Source organism: Phacochoerus africanus, chromosome 6 (assembly GCF_016906955.1).
Source record: "Phacochoerus africanus isolate WHEZ1 chromosome 6, ROS_Pafr_v1, whole genome shotgun sequence".
NCBI classification, from domain to species: Eukaryota; Metazoa; Chordata; class Mammalia; order Artiodactyla; family Suidae; genus Phacochoerus; species Phacochoerus africanus.
Window position 1 is genome coordinate 293,005 of NC_062549.1, and position 12,817 is coordinate 305,821.

Consider the following 12,817-nt stretch of genomic DNA (forward strand, 5'->3'; position numbering starts at 1 on the left):
TCTGAAGTGAGCAGCAGGCCATTGGGGCGCTGTGAGCTGAGCTGGCCCCGAGCTGCCCAAGGGTCAGAGGGCAGGACTTGTCATAGGAGTCCGCTTGCTGGCGGCCACCTGGGGCCAAGCACAAGGCTGTATCTGCCTGGGGCTCCTGGAGGTCACAGTGGGGCCATCTGGGCCCAGCCCCCTGGAAGGCGGACTCCAGGCCATGGGCCTGCCAGCCAGGTGAGCTTGTCCTAGGCTGGTCAGAATGGGGTTGGGGCCAGGGCCGTAGGCAGCATCTGCCGGTGCAGCAGCGCCACCCGCCCCCCCCCCCCCCGCCCCCCGCCATGCATGAATGTCCTCCGGGCACAGCAATGGAGCCGACATCTTGACACACATGTGCACGCTCACACTCACGCGCTCACACAGCCTCTGGGTCATACGTGCCACAGATCGCTCTGTGGGAGTGGCCATCCATGCTGGTCTGGCCTGGGCCGTGCCCCAGCCCAAGCGTGAGGGGCCAAGGTGTGCGTGCACCCAGGGTTGAGGTTGCAGGGCAATGGCGGGTCCCAGGAAAAGTGTGAGAAGCAGAAGCTCCGTGCAGCAGGTCAGCCACGTGGGCGCCATGAGCTCACTCAGGCATGCAGGTTTTGAAGCAGACAGGCCTCCTCAGGCAGCTCCTTGCCACGTGGAGACCCACAGCCTGTCTTCTTAGACCTTTCCAGGAGCGGATGGGCCCCCACTGGCTTCAGAGTTCACTGAGACCTTTTCCAAAAAGGCCTGGAAATGTCACTGCCCTGAGCGACAGGCTCGGAGGTGGGTGGCCACCGCTCAGCATGCAACCCTCAGGGCTCGGGAGCACCTGCTCAGCGGAAGGCGAGTGGGCGTGCATGGAGGCCGGATGCTCTAGGCGTCCTCATCCCTGACCAGGGCTTCCCTGGGGATTGGATACTGTCCAGCAGTATCAGGACACTGCCATCAGCGCAGAGGTTCATGCATCTTCATCCAGCCCCTGTGCGGCAGGGGGCCAGACTGAGAGAGCCCAGGGTCAGCCTGGGCAGCGGTGGTTTTGAGGCCCAGGTGGTCTCAGAGCACCGTGAGGTCTCTGCCCTCAGACCACACTGGTCTGCGTGATCCCTCCAGCTGGACCTGAGTCTGCCTCAGGGCTGTGTGACGATCTGGTCTCACCTCTGTGGCCCAGGGTTGCCCTCCAGCCAGAGCCCTGTCTCCAGACCTGGGTGGGCGTCTGATGCCAAGCCCTGCTCATCGCTGAGGCCCGAGAAGGGCCTCCACTCCCTCCTGCCGGCCCTTATCAAGAACAGGGGTGCTGGCTCTTGGTCAGGCAGGCAGGCCTCAGCAGCTCAGGAAGACAGCCCGTGCGGAGACAAAGGAGACAGAGTCTGTCCTGGCAGTGACAGCGAGGGGGGTTCTGAGCCCGGCTCTGTGTGCGGTACCTCACCCTGAGCCTCGCTGCCTTCCTTGGCCTCAGATGCCCTTGATTTGTCTGCCAGCACCTGTGTGATATCTGCTGTGTGGTCGCCACCCCAAGGGACCACACAGTGAACCCCAGGCTGCCAGCCTTAGCCTCGGCTTACGCATGGTCACTTTCGTGCCAGCCACCACCAATTGACTTCACCGTTTGTTTCCGATGGACCTCCCTGAGCAGGCTCTCAGCACAGGCGTCACAGGGGTGCTTGGTAGTGGACACAGCAGACTGCAGCTTTCCCATCTGCTCCACAGGGAGCACGTCAGGAGACTGAGGGCGTTCACTGTGTGTGCATCCATGCATTCGGCACAACCCGGTTCCCGGGCAGAGACGGCAGACTGAGCACATGCGTTTATCTACACTCCACCTTGATCTCCTAATGAAGGAACAGTGAAGGAGGTTCTTGAAGGCAGAAAAACAAAAACCTCCCAAGGGAATGTAAAATGATACAGCCACTATGGGAAAGAGAATGGCAGTTCCTCAGAAAATTAAAGATGGAATTATCATAGGAGTGCCTGTCATGGCGCAGCGGAAACAAATCCGACTAGGAACCATGAGGTTGCGGGTTCAATCCCTGGCCTTGCTCAGGGGGTTAAGGATCCGGTGTTGCTCTGAGCTGTGGTGTAGGTTGCAGATGTGGCTCAGATTCTGCGTTGCTGTGACTCTGGCGTAAACTGACAGCTGTAGCTGCAATAAGACCCCTAGCCTGGGAACCTCTATATGCCACGAGTGCGGCCCTAAGAAGCAAAAAATAAAAAGAATTATCTGGAGTTCCCTTCGTGGCTCAGTGGGTTAAGGATCCGGTATTGCTGTGACCTGTGTTGTAGGTCGCAGATGCGGTTTGGATCCCATGTTGCTGTGGCTGTGGTGTAGGCCAGCAGCTGTAGCTCCATTTTGACCCCTAGCCTGGGAACCTCCACATGCCGCAGGTGCAGCCTTAAAAAGATAAAAGACCAAAAAAAAAAAAAGAGTTATCATAGGATCCAGCAATTCCACGTTTGGGTATATGTCCAAAATAATTGAAAACAGAGACATGAACGGGTATTTGTACATCCATGTTTATAGCAGCATACTCACAACAGCCAGGAGGCAGAAAGCAACCCAAGTACCCATCGATGGATACGTAGATAAATCAAATGTGGTCGACGCAGACTGCGGAACATTCCGCCTAAAGAAGGATGGCAGTCCTGGCACAGAGTACGACATAGGTGAACCTTGACGACGTTATGCTGAGTGAAATAAGCTAGACACAAAAGCACAGGTACTGTATGAATCTACTCACGTGAGGTCCCTAAAGGAGTCAGAGGCAGAGACAGAATGGTGGGCGCCGTTGATGAGGGGGAGGGGGAAAGGGAGAGTTATTTTGTGATGTGTACAGTTTCTGTTTGGAAGATGAACAAGTTTTGGAGCTGAGTGGTGGTGATGGTTTCACACTAACATGAATGTAATTAATACCATGAACTGTACAATTAAAAATGGTTAAAATGGCAAATTTTATGTTATGTATATTTTATTACAATAAAAATTTTAAAACCCATCTGAACAAAAAGTATGGAAGAGGAAGAACAACTCTGTTTTGGAAACTGAAAAGCACATGAACAGTGGCTGAAAACTGACTTGGCAGACCCGGAAAGGTGGATTTCCACATAGGTGGTGGAGAAGCTAAGACACTTAAGTAGGTAGCAGACGCTAAAAGCTCAGCAGTACGTGGAGCCAGCTTCCGCCGGCAGTGGTGTGGCAGTGGGAATGACCCTGGTGCTGAAAACAAAAGAAACAAAGTGGCTACCGTGGAGTAGTGGAAGTTAAAGACTCTGGACCCAGAACGCCGGGACTCAGATCTCAGCCATGTTTTCAAAATAGGCCATTTTCTGAGCCATAAAACAAGTCTCAATAAAGGTCAAAGAATGCGAGTCATAGAAAGTGTGTTCTCTAACCACAGTGGAATTAAGTCGGCAATCAGCAACACAGCTACCTGGAAAATCCCTGAGTATTTGGAAACTAAAAGACATACTACTGGGAGTTCCTTTTGTGGCTCAGCTGGTTAAGAATCTGACCAGTATCCATGAGGATGCAGGTTTGATCCCTGGCCTCACTCAGTGGGTTAAGGATCTGGTGTTGGCGCAAGCTGAGGCATAGGTCACAGATGCGGCTTGGATCTGGCCTTGCTCTGGCTGTGGTGCAGGCTGGCAGCTGCAGCACAGCTCTGATTTGACCCCTAGCCTGGGAACTTCCATATGCCACAGTCGAGACCCTAAAAAGAATGCACACAGAAAAGAACATGCTACTGAATCAGGAGTTCCCGGGTGGCTCAGCAGGCTAGGGATCCAGTGTTGTCACTGCTGTGGCTCAGGTCGATGCTGTGGTGTGGACTTGATCCTTGGCCCAGGAAGTTCTGCATGCTGTAGGCGTGGCTGGAAAAAGAAGAAGAAGAAGAAGAAGAAGAAGAAGAAGATACTACTGAATAATCCATGGGTTAAATTAAAGTGAAAAGGGAAGTGAGAAGGTTTTTTGAGGAGTTCCTGTTGTGGCTCAGCAGGTTAAGAAGCTGAGCACATCAAAAAAACAAAACAAAACAAAACAAAACAAAAAAAATAGAGTTCCCGTCATGGCGCAGTGGTTAACGAATCCGACTAGGAACCATGAGGTTGCGGGTTCGGTCCCTGCCCTTGCTCAGTGGGTTAACGATCCAGTGTTGCCGTGAGCTGTGGTGTAGGTCGCAGACGCGGCTCAGATCCCGCGTTGCTGTGGCTCTGGCGTAGGCCGGTGGCTACAGCTCCGATTCGACCCCTAGCCTGGGAACCTCCATATGCCGAGGGAGCGGCCCAAGAAATAGCAAAAAAAAAAAAAAAAAAAAAAAGACAAAAAAAAAGAAGCTGAGTAGTATCCATGAGAATGCTGGTTCCATCCCTGGCTTCGCTCAGTGGGTTAAGGAGTTGCTGTGAGCTGTGGTGTAGGTGGCAGATGCAGTTCAGATCTGGTGTTGCTGTGTCTGGGGTGGGCCAGCAGCTGTAGCTCCAGTTCGACTCCTAGCCTGGGAACTTCCATATGCTGCAGGTGCAGCCCTAAAAAGAAAAAGAAACAGGAGTTCCCGTCGTGGTGCAGTGGTTAACGAATCCGACTAGGAACCATGAGGTTGCAGGTTTGGTCCCTGCCCTTGCTCAGTGGGTTAACGATCCGGCGTTGCCATGAGCTGTGGTGTAGGTTGCAGACGTGGCTCAGATCCCACGTTGCTGTGGCTCTGGCGTAGGCCGGTGGCTACAGCTCTGATTCGACCCCTAGCCTGGGAACCTCCATATGCCGTGGGAGCGGCCCAAAGAAATAGCAAAAAGACAAAAAAAAAAAGAAAAAGAAACAAAAAAGGTATTTTGAAATTAAAAAAAAAAAAGTAAACAAAACACATTAAAATTTGTGTGCTGCATGGAGTTCCTGCTCTTTGCAGTGGCTTAAGAATCCAGCTGCAGCAGCTCAGGTTTCTGCAGAGGTGCAGCTTTGATCCCTGGCCTGGCACATTGCGTTAAAAGACCAGGCATTACCATAGCTACAGCATAGGTTGCAGCTGTGGCTCATTCAGTCCCTGGCCTGGGCACTTCCATATGCCATGGATGTGGCCATTAAAAAAAAATTTGTATGATGCAGCCAAAGCAATTCTTATAGGGAAATTTATAGCACCTAAATGTCCGTATTAGGAAATATCTCAAATCAATGATCTCATCTCCTACTTTAAGACACTTTAAAAAAAGAGCAGAAATTATGCCAAAAGTAAGCAGAGGAAAGGAAATAAAATCAGAATAGAAATCTATGAAAGAAAAAAAGAAAAAGCAATGCAGAAAATCAATGAAACAAAAAGGTGATTACTTGAGAGGATGAATGAAATTAATAAACCTCCAGCTAGACTAAGGATAAAAGGAAGACGTAAATCACCAATATGAAGAATGAGAGATGATATCACTACAGATTCAACAGATGTTAAAAGGATAATAAGGAAATACTATGAACTTGATGCCAGTAAATTTGACAATTTAGAGGAAGTGGACAGATTCCTTGAAAGGCAAACTACCGAAGATCACTCAATACAAAATAAATCACCAAAAAAAGAAATCACATCTATTAAATTAAATAGGTACTTTAAAACTTTGCCACAAAGGAAATCCAGGCCCAGACGGCTTCATTGGTGAATGCTATCAAACATCTCATGTTTGTGTAGCAATTCTTTGATGTGAAGGAGTATTTCCCAATTCACTCTGCGTCAAAATTAGAAAAGGACATTAAGGAGCTCCCGACCTGGCGCAGCGGAAGTGAATCCGACTAGGGACCACGAGGTTGTGGGTTCAATCCCTGACCTCGCTCAGTGGGTTAAGGATCTGGCGTTGCCGTAAGCTGTGGTGTAGGCCGGAGGCTATAGCTCCAATTGGACCCCTAGCCTGGGAGCCTTCATATGCCTTGGGTGCTGCCCTGAAAAGACAAAAAGACCGAAGAAATTTTTAAAAAGGACATTTACAAAAATTTGAAAAGAAAAAAAAAAAAAAGCACAGATAGTATCCCTCATGAGCATAAGGCAAAAATTGCTAACAGTATTTTAGCAAATTGAATCCAACAATATATCAAAAGGATAATGCATCTTGAATAAGTGGAGTTTATCTAAGTAAAGACATTTTGGTTTAACATTCAAATATGAATCAATATAATTTGCCATCTCAACAGGGCAACAAAGAAAAACCATGTGATCATCTCAGTAAAGGTAGAAGAAGCATTTGACAGAATCTTTTCAAAAAACAACAGTGGAGTTTCACGGCTCAGTGGTTAACGAACAGGACTAGTATCCGTGAGGATGCGGGTGCAATCCCTGGCCTTGCTCAGTGAGTTAAGGATCTGGCATTGCTGTGGGCTGTGGTGTAGGTCACAGATGTGGCTCGGATCCAGCATTGCTGTGGCTGTGGTGTATGTAGGCTGGCAGCTACAGCTCCGATTCACCCCCTAGTCTGGGAACCTCCACATGCTGAGGGTGTGGCCCTAAAAAGACAAAAGAGAAAACAACAGCAACAACAACAAACAACTCTACGCCACAGGTTTGGCCGCAAAAAGCCGGGAAAAAACAAACAAACCAAAAAAACCCCAAAAAAACCTGGCTGGTGTCTATGAGGATGTGGCTTTGATCTCTGGTCTCACTCAGTGGGTCAGGGATCCTTCGTTGCTGTAAGCGGTGGCGTAGGCCACAGACATGGCTTCCATCCTGAGTTGCTGTGGCTGTGGCGTAGGCTGGCAACTATAGCTCTGATTTGACCCCTCATCTGGGAACGTCCATATGCTGTGGGCAAGGCCCTAAAAAGAAGAAAGAAAGAGGAGTTCCTGTCATGGCTCAGTGGTTAAATCCAATTAGGAACCCTGAGGTTGCAGGTTCGATCCCCCTGGCCTTGCTCAGTGGGTTAAGGATCCAGCGTTGCTAAGAGCTGTGGTGTAGGTTGCAGACACGGCTTGGATCTGGCATTGCTGTGGCTCTGGTGTATGCTGGTGGCTACAGCTCTGATTAGACCCCTAGCCTGGGAACCTCCACTTGCCATGGGTGTGGCCCTAGAAAAGACAGACAAAACAACACACACACAAAAGAAAGAAGGAAGGAAGGAAGACCAACTAATATCCATGAGGACGTGGGTTTGATCCCTGGCCTTGCCTAGTGGGTTAAAGATTTGGTGCTGCCGCGAGCTGCAGTGTAAGCCACAGACGCAGCTCAGATCCTGCGTTGCTGTAGGCCTGGAAGCAGTGACAGCCCAACAGCAGTGAGCACACCTGGCCCCAGATCTTGGTTTCTGATACCGTTTTCCATTCTACGGACCAGACTCTTTGGAAAAGAAACACTTGGTTCTTGGGCCGGGGCAGGGGATGTGCAAGCTATAGTGCCAAGAGTGGGGAGATGCTGGTGGGACAAGGGGAGAGGGTGGGTGCATCACAGGACACGGAAGCCGCAAGACAAAGCTACCAGGGGCCAAAGCTGGAGCACTTTGAGCAATAGAATAAAGTCGTAGTGGATTATAACCCGAAGTCAGAATGAATATCCCTAAGTCCATACTGATATGAAGAAATGGGTAGACAGATGCTCCATTCAGAAGAATTACCAATAATGTATGCAGATAAGAGGGCCCACTATCGGGGATAGTGGATCCACTTCGGTGTGGTGGGCACCTCAGACCTCTCCCCAGCTTGGGATGGGGGAGGGAGCATCCCTGTCAACAGCGCTGAGTTATTTTTGTCCAGAGGGGGAGGTGCCTAGATCAGCCTGAGAGGGGAGCCAGGCCCCTCCCCTCTCTGACCCTGCCTCCCCAAGTGCCCGCGCAGGAGCCCAGCCCCTGGGGTGTAGCCCTGCAGGAACCCAATGGCTGGGCTAGGGCCCCGGAGGGTCGGGAGCTGGCCATACCCCCTCCCCACGGCACTGGGGCACCTTCCTGGCAACCCCCCTTCACACACACACACCCATCCCCAGGAGCGGGAGCAGGGCACCCCCACCCCAGCGCTCTCAGACTGGGGTCCCCGCCCCCGCTCCCGGCTGGGCATTGGCTGGTGGTTCCTACTCCCAGCTGCCCAGGGCTTCCCCGCCAGCCACGTGTGGGACCTGCGTGGGCCCATGTCCCTCTGTGTTCTGTGGTCCTCACCGCTCTGTTTGCTCCCCAGTGACACAGCACATGAAAGAGCTTCTGGAAAGAAACACTAAGAAGAAGTCCAAGTTGAGAAAGAAACCCAAGCCTTATGTTGAGGAGCCAGATGGTAGGGCCTCTCCCGCAGCCTCTGTGTGCTGCGTCTGCACAGCTCTGCTCTCTGGCCTCTGCCGCCTGGCCTCTGTCTAACCTCTTCTGGGCTGGGCAGGGGCGGGGGGCACTAACCATCAGGCCTCCTCCTGAGCAGCTGAGAGCCCCGGTCATCACCAGCTCCTGGCAGAGGCCACAGCTGCCCCACGCCCTTCTCCGTGGTCCTCAGAACAGATTCGCCTTGCATGCTGAGATCTCCGTGGAGGGGTGTGAGCATGTGATGGCCAGGGCTGCTGGAGGCGCCCCAGTAGAGTGTTGGGTGAGGGAGCGCCCTGTGCAGAGTGCCTCCCTGGCCTTGATCTCCAGGCCAGGCTGTCCCTGGGGCCGGGAGCCAAGCCTGGCCCTGCCTCCCTGCTGGTCCCCAGCACAGCCCAGGCATTATTCCCACCCTCCCCGCTCCTCAGGACCCCCAGCCCTGCGCAGGCTCCAGGGCAGCCCTGTTGGCCCAAGGTTGTGCGCCCCTGCCAGGAGAGCCTGTAGTCCGTTTCTGTCATGTCAGCGTCCCCTCTTACCACCAGGGCCCTGGGACCAGCCTCACCCCAGCATCCTCTTGCCCACCCTTGCCCTGCCTTGCTCTGGGACTCCGCCTGGGCACCCACCCCCTGGGAGGCTCTCTGGCTGCAAGCTTCCCGCCCCAGTCCCGGGTCCCCGTGTGCCCGTGGGCCCCTCTCACCTGGGACAGGAGCAGAAGGAATGCGAAGCTCCTGCTTGAGTCTCGCTCCTGCGGTGAAGTGGGGCTAGGGGCACAGGGTGCAGGCTCTCGTGGACCTGGGACAGTTGGAGCCCCGAGGGGGCCGGAGCAGAGACCTGGAGCTCTGGGACCCAGCGGAATCAGTGCCGAATGGTGGCAGGTTCTGGCCCCATCCAGTGGCGTTGGAGGCTTATGGCCTGGGCTCGTGAGCCCTGAGGCCCAGTTATAGGCCTGGGCCCCGGCCCAGCAGCAGAGGCTCTAGGAAAGCTGCCTTGTCAGTCGTTCTGTGGGCCACTCTCCTCCCCCTGAGCGTGGGCATACCCCGACAAGGCCAGAATGGGGCACTAGGCTTGGAGCAGAGCACCCCACACCACCACGAGGGTCTCTCTCCCTGGGCTGGCCGCGAGCACACTCAGCAGACACTGTAGTCCTGGCCCCTGCTTCTGGGCCTTCGACAGCGGCAGCCGCTGAGCCCTCTCTCCCTGCCAGACCCTGAGGTCAGCCCTTGACAGGCACCCATGAGACAGGTGTTATCCATCCTACCGAGAAGGAAACTAAGGCCTGGAAAGGCTGTACCAAGATTGCAGGTGAGCGGTGGCAGCCCTGGGAAGCCCATGATGGGAAGTCAGGGCATGTCTCCAACCGGCCCCAAAACCAGAGCCAGGATGGCCTCCCCTGAGGAGGAGTGGGTGTGTCCCCAGCAAGGGAAACTGGGTGAGTGCCAGGCCTTTGCCACCCACTGCCTTGCTTCAGAGTCTCCGTGGGCTGTCGCTGGTCAGGGCACGGCCCAAGTTCCGTTTGCTCAAGCACCATCCACTCTCCCTGAGCCAAGAGCTTGCCCACAGAGGCCGTGCAGCCCAGTGGCAGAAGGTTCCAGGTGCCGTGTCCCAAGATGGCTGATGAGAGGCTGCAACCAGCCTTCTCTGCCAGGGGGCTGTCAATCCCCAGGGACCTGAGGCAGACTCTCCAGGGAATAAACATCTAGAAGAAATGTTTTCATTTTGAGAACTCTAAAAAAGGACTCCCTATGGGGCACGGTGCCAACCACTTTGTGGTAACTAGAAGTGGAAAGGTTTTATGGGTGTTTGTGTTCTTCACACTGCAGTTCAAGGAACCCCATTGTCCTCAAACATCTCGAGAAACTGCTTCCTTTAAAAGAAGGTTCCATGTTTGGGTTTGAGATGTGAGTCCAGAGGCCTGCCTCAAGCAGGCAGGCCCAGTAGTGGCAGGAGCGGTTTCTCTGGGCTCGTCCTCCTCGCTGCGCTCCTTTCCTTCCCTGCCTGGGGGCCAGGACAGCTGCTTCTCCACTCCTGCCTTCACCTCCAAGCACCCCAGTCCGGAGAACCCTGGGCCCTGAGGTCCTTGCCCTTGGGATGCTGGCCCTGCCATCCCACCCTGACCACCCGCCAGAACTCCTGCCTGCGGCAGGTCTGAGGAAGGCGACCTGGCCTCCTACTGCCTTCAGCCCTCAGGCAGAGCCCCAGCTGGGTCCTCCCCCTGCACTGCCTCCTAGTGAAACCCAGGCTCAAGACGGGGTGTCTCCTCCATGGCCGTCCCTCCCCAGCCAGGGCCGAGGCCCACACCCGGGGCTGCATAGGAGCTGCCCCTGCTGTCCAGCCAGCCCAAAATTCCTGCCCCAGTGCTGGCCCAAGGTAGTGGGCCCTGTGCCTCAGGTCTGCTGTGCATGGAAATGACCCTTCTCAGAGGCTCCCCAGGGCCAGCTGGTGGAGGAACCATAGGCCTTGGAGGTGCCGGGACCAGGCTCTGCCCTTCCTGGCCATGGGCAGTGTTGGATGGGCTGGCACAGCCTCACTCCTCTGAAAGCAAGGGAAGTGCCCCCCACGCCTGTCCGTGCGGGTTTGAACAGGGCGGTGAGGACCCCCTGCGCTGAGCAAGCAGTGGGCAGGCGCCTGGCCAGGCTGGCCCGGACCCCCAGGGCTCTTGTAGGAGCTGCCTCTCCTCGCCTCTCTTGCTGCTTCCTCCCTTAGTCACTGGTTGGCCCGCAACCCCTGCTCCTACACATCCGCACCAAGCCAACCGGCACCATTCTTTTCCAGGGGTGGCAATAAGCACATATGCCAAGTACTGTTACCACAAGCTGCAGAAGGCAGCCCTGACCGGGGCCAAGAAGGTATGAACTTCCCCCAGCAGAGCCGGGCAGAGGTGGGCAGGCAGCCTGTGCTGGCGACGCCTAGACAGGGTCCACAGGGAGGTGGGAGCTGCGTATCTGGGGAGGGGGCAGGTGGGCCAGTCAAAGGCTCAAGGTGCAGAGGGGGTACCCCTCGAAGCTTCTGATGCTGTAGCTGGCCCAGCAGGAGGCCCCCCAGTGACCAGGGAGCCAGGGCGCTGCCCATGCTGGCTAGGCAGAGGCCTGGGGGTCACAGGCATGAGAGGGTGATGGGGGAGGGGAGGGCGGGCTGGGAGCAGGGTGGCTGGGTCCCATGGGACAGAGAGCTGGCTGCCTCTGCAGGGGCTGAAGAAGCCCAACGTGGAGGAGATCCGGCACGCCAAGAACGCCGTCTTCAGCCCGTCCATGTTCGGCAGCGCGCTGCAGGAGGTCATGAGCATGCAGAAGGAGCGTTACCCGGACCGGCAGCTGCCCTGGGTGCAGACCCGGCTGTCTGAGGAGGTGCTCGCGCTCAACGGGGACCAGACAGAAGGCATCTTCAGGTGCCCCACCACCTGGGCCCTGGGTGTGGGGGCCTTGGGCGTCTCCAGCAGGCGGGGGCCGCTGGGCACTGGGCCCACTGCCCCAGAGCAGCCAGAGGCCCGCGTGCAGGCAGCAAGCGGCCCCCTGGAGGGAGTGGAAGGGCTGGGGCTCTTCGACCAGGAGAGGCAGGCAGCAGGGGGGCCCACCCTGACCAGCAGAACTAGCCAGGGACAGTGCCCCTGCAGAAATGGCCACCAGGGGCCCGGAGGCACTTGGACGCCAGCCACGGGCAGGGCCTGGAAAGATGCAGTAGTCCCCAGCCAACGGGTCACCTGCAAGTGAGGCTGACAGCCCTGCCCCGTGGGGGCTGGCACGTGGCCAGCCACCTGCCGGCACGATGCCTACCGGGCCCAGAAGGACAGCTGGGGAAGGAGGCTTCGGGTTTGGGCCTCAGGGACCATCCTGAGGAAGGGATCCGCATGGGCGCAGCTAGGAGATGGTTGAGGAGCGGTGGCCTTGGGGCACGGGGCAGGGGCCAGGCGGCCCTGGCCCTAAGCAAGCCCAGCTCCTCCTCCCTGAGACCTGCCCTGTGCTCGGCAGAGTGCCTGGGGACATTGATGAGGTCAATGCCCTGAAGCTACAAGTGGACCAGTGGAAAGTGCCCACGGGCCTGGAGGATCCCCACGTCCCAGGTGAGCCCCCAGCCCCTCAGCAGCGTTCCCTGCTTTCCGTCGTGAAGGGCCCACTCCCAAGCCCATTGCCAGCACGAACACCCTCCTGCCTGCCTCCTCCGCGGCTGCTCCCTCAGCCCAGGGTGCTGCCTGGACACCTCGCTCTGGCCTGCCCACTGGCCCTTACCGTCTGCTTCCGCCCCCCGCCCCGCCCCGGCCCGGCCCGGCCCGGCCCCTGCAACACGCAGCCCGCTTCTCTTGCTGCCGGTGGGGCGGGTCCCTTACTGCCCCGCCGAGCACCCCGCCCGCTGTGTCCGCAGCGTCGCTGCTGAAGCTGTGGTACCGGGAGCTGGAGGAGCCCCTGATCCCGCACGAGTTCTACGAGCAGTGCATCGCGCACTACGAGAGCCCCGAGGCCGCCGTGGCCGTGGTGCACTCGCTGCCCCGCATCAACCGTCTGGTGCTGTGCTACCTCATCCGCTTCCTCCAGGTAGTCGGCGCCCCCCGCCCCCGCCCCCGGCCGTTCACCGGCCCCCTCCCCCGCCC

General features: G+C 56.3%; 1 protein-coding gene across 4 annotated transcripts in view; it reads left to right on the forward strand.

Annotated features, from left to right (window-relative positions):
- Window positions 1-12,817, forward strand: part of ARHGAP39 (Rho GTPase activating protein 39) — a 66,320-nt gene that overhangs the window by 51,899 nt on the left and 1,604 nt on the right. For 2 of the 4 annotated variants that reach the window (XM_047785509.1, XM_047785510.1), the window contains exons 7-11: window positions 8,126-8,218; window positions 11,008-11,081; window positions 11,421-11,620; window positions 12,201-12,292; window positions 12,592-12,761. In XM_047785509.1, the coding sequence (XP_047641465.1) occupies window positions 8,126-8,218; window positions 11,008-11,081; window positions 11,421-11,620; window positions 12,201-12,292; window positions 12,592-12,761 (629 nt within the window). Of the gene's footprint in view, window positions 1-8,125; window positions 8,219-11,007; window positions 11,082-11,420; window positions 11,621-12,200; window positions 12,293-12,591; window positions 12,762-12,817 lie in introns of those variants that run through there. The other 2 variants (XM_047785511.1, XM_047785512.1) reach the window with 2 other exon arrangements.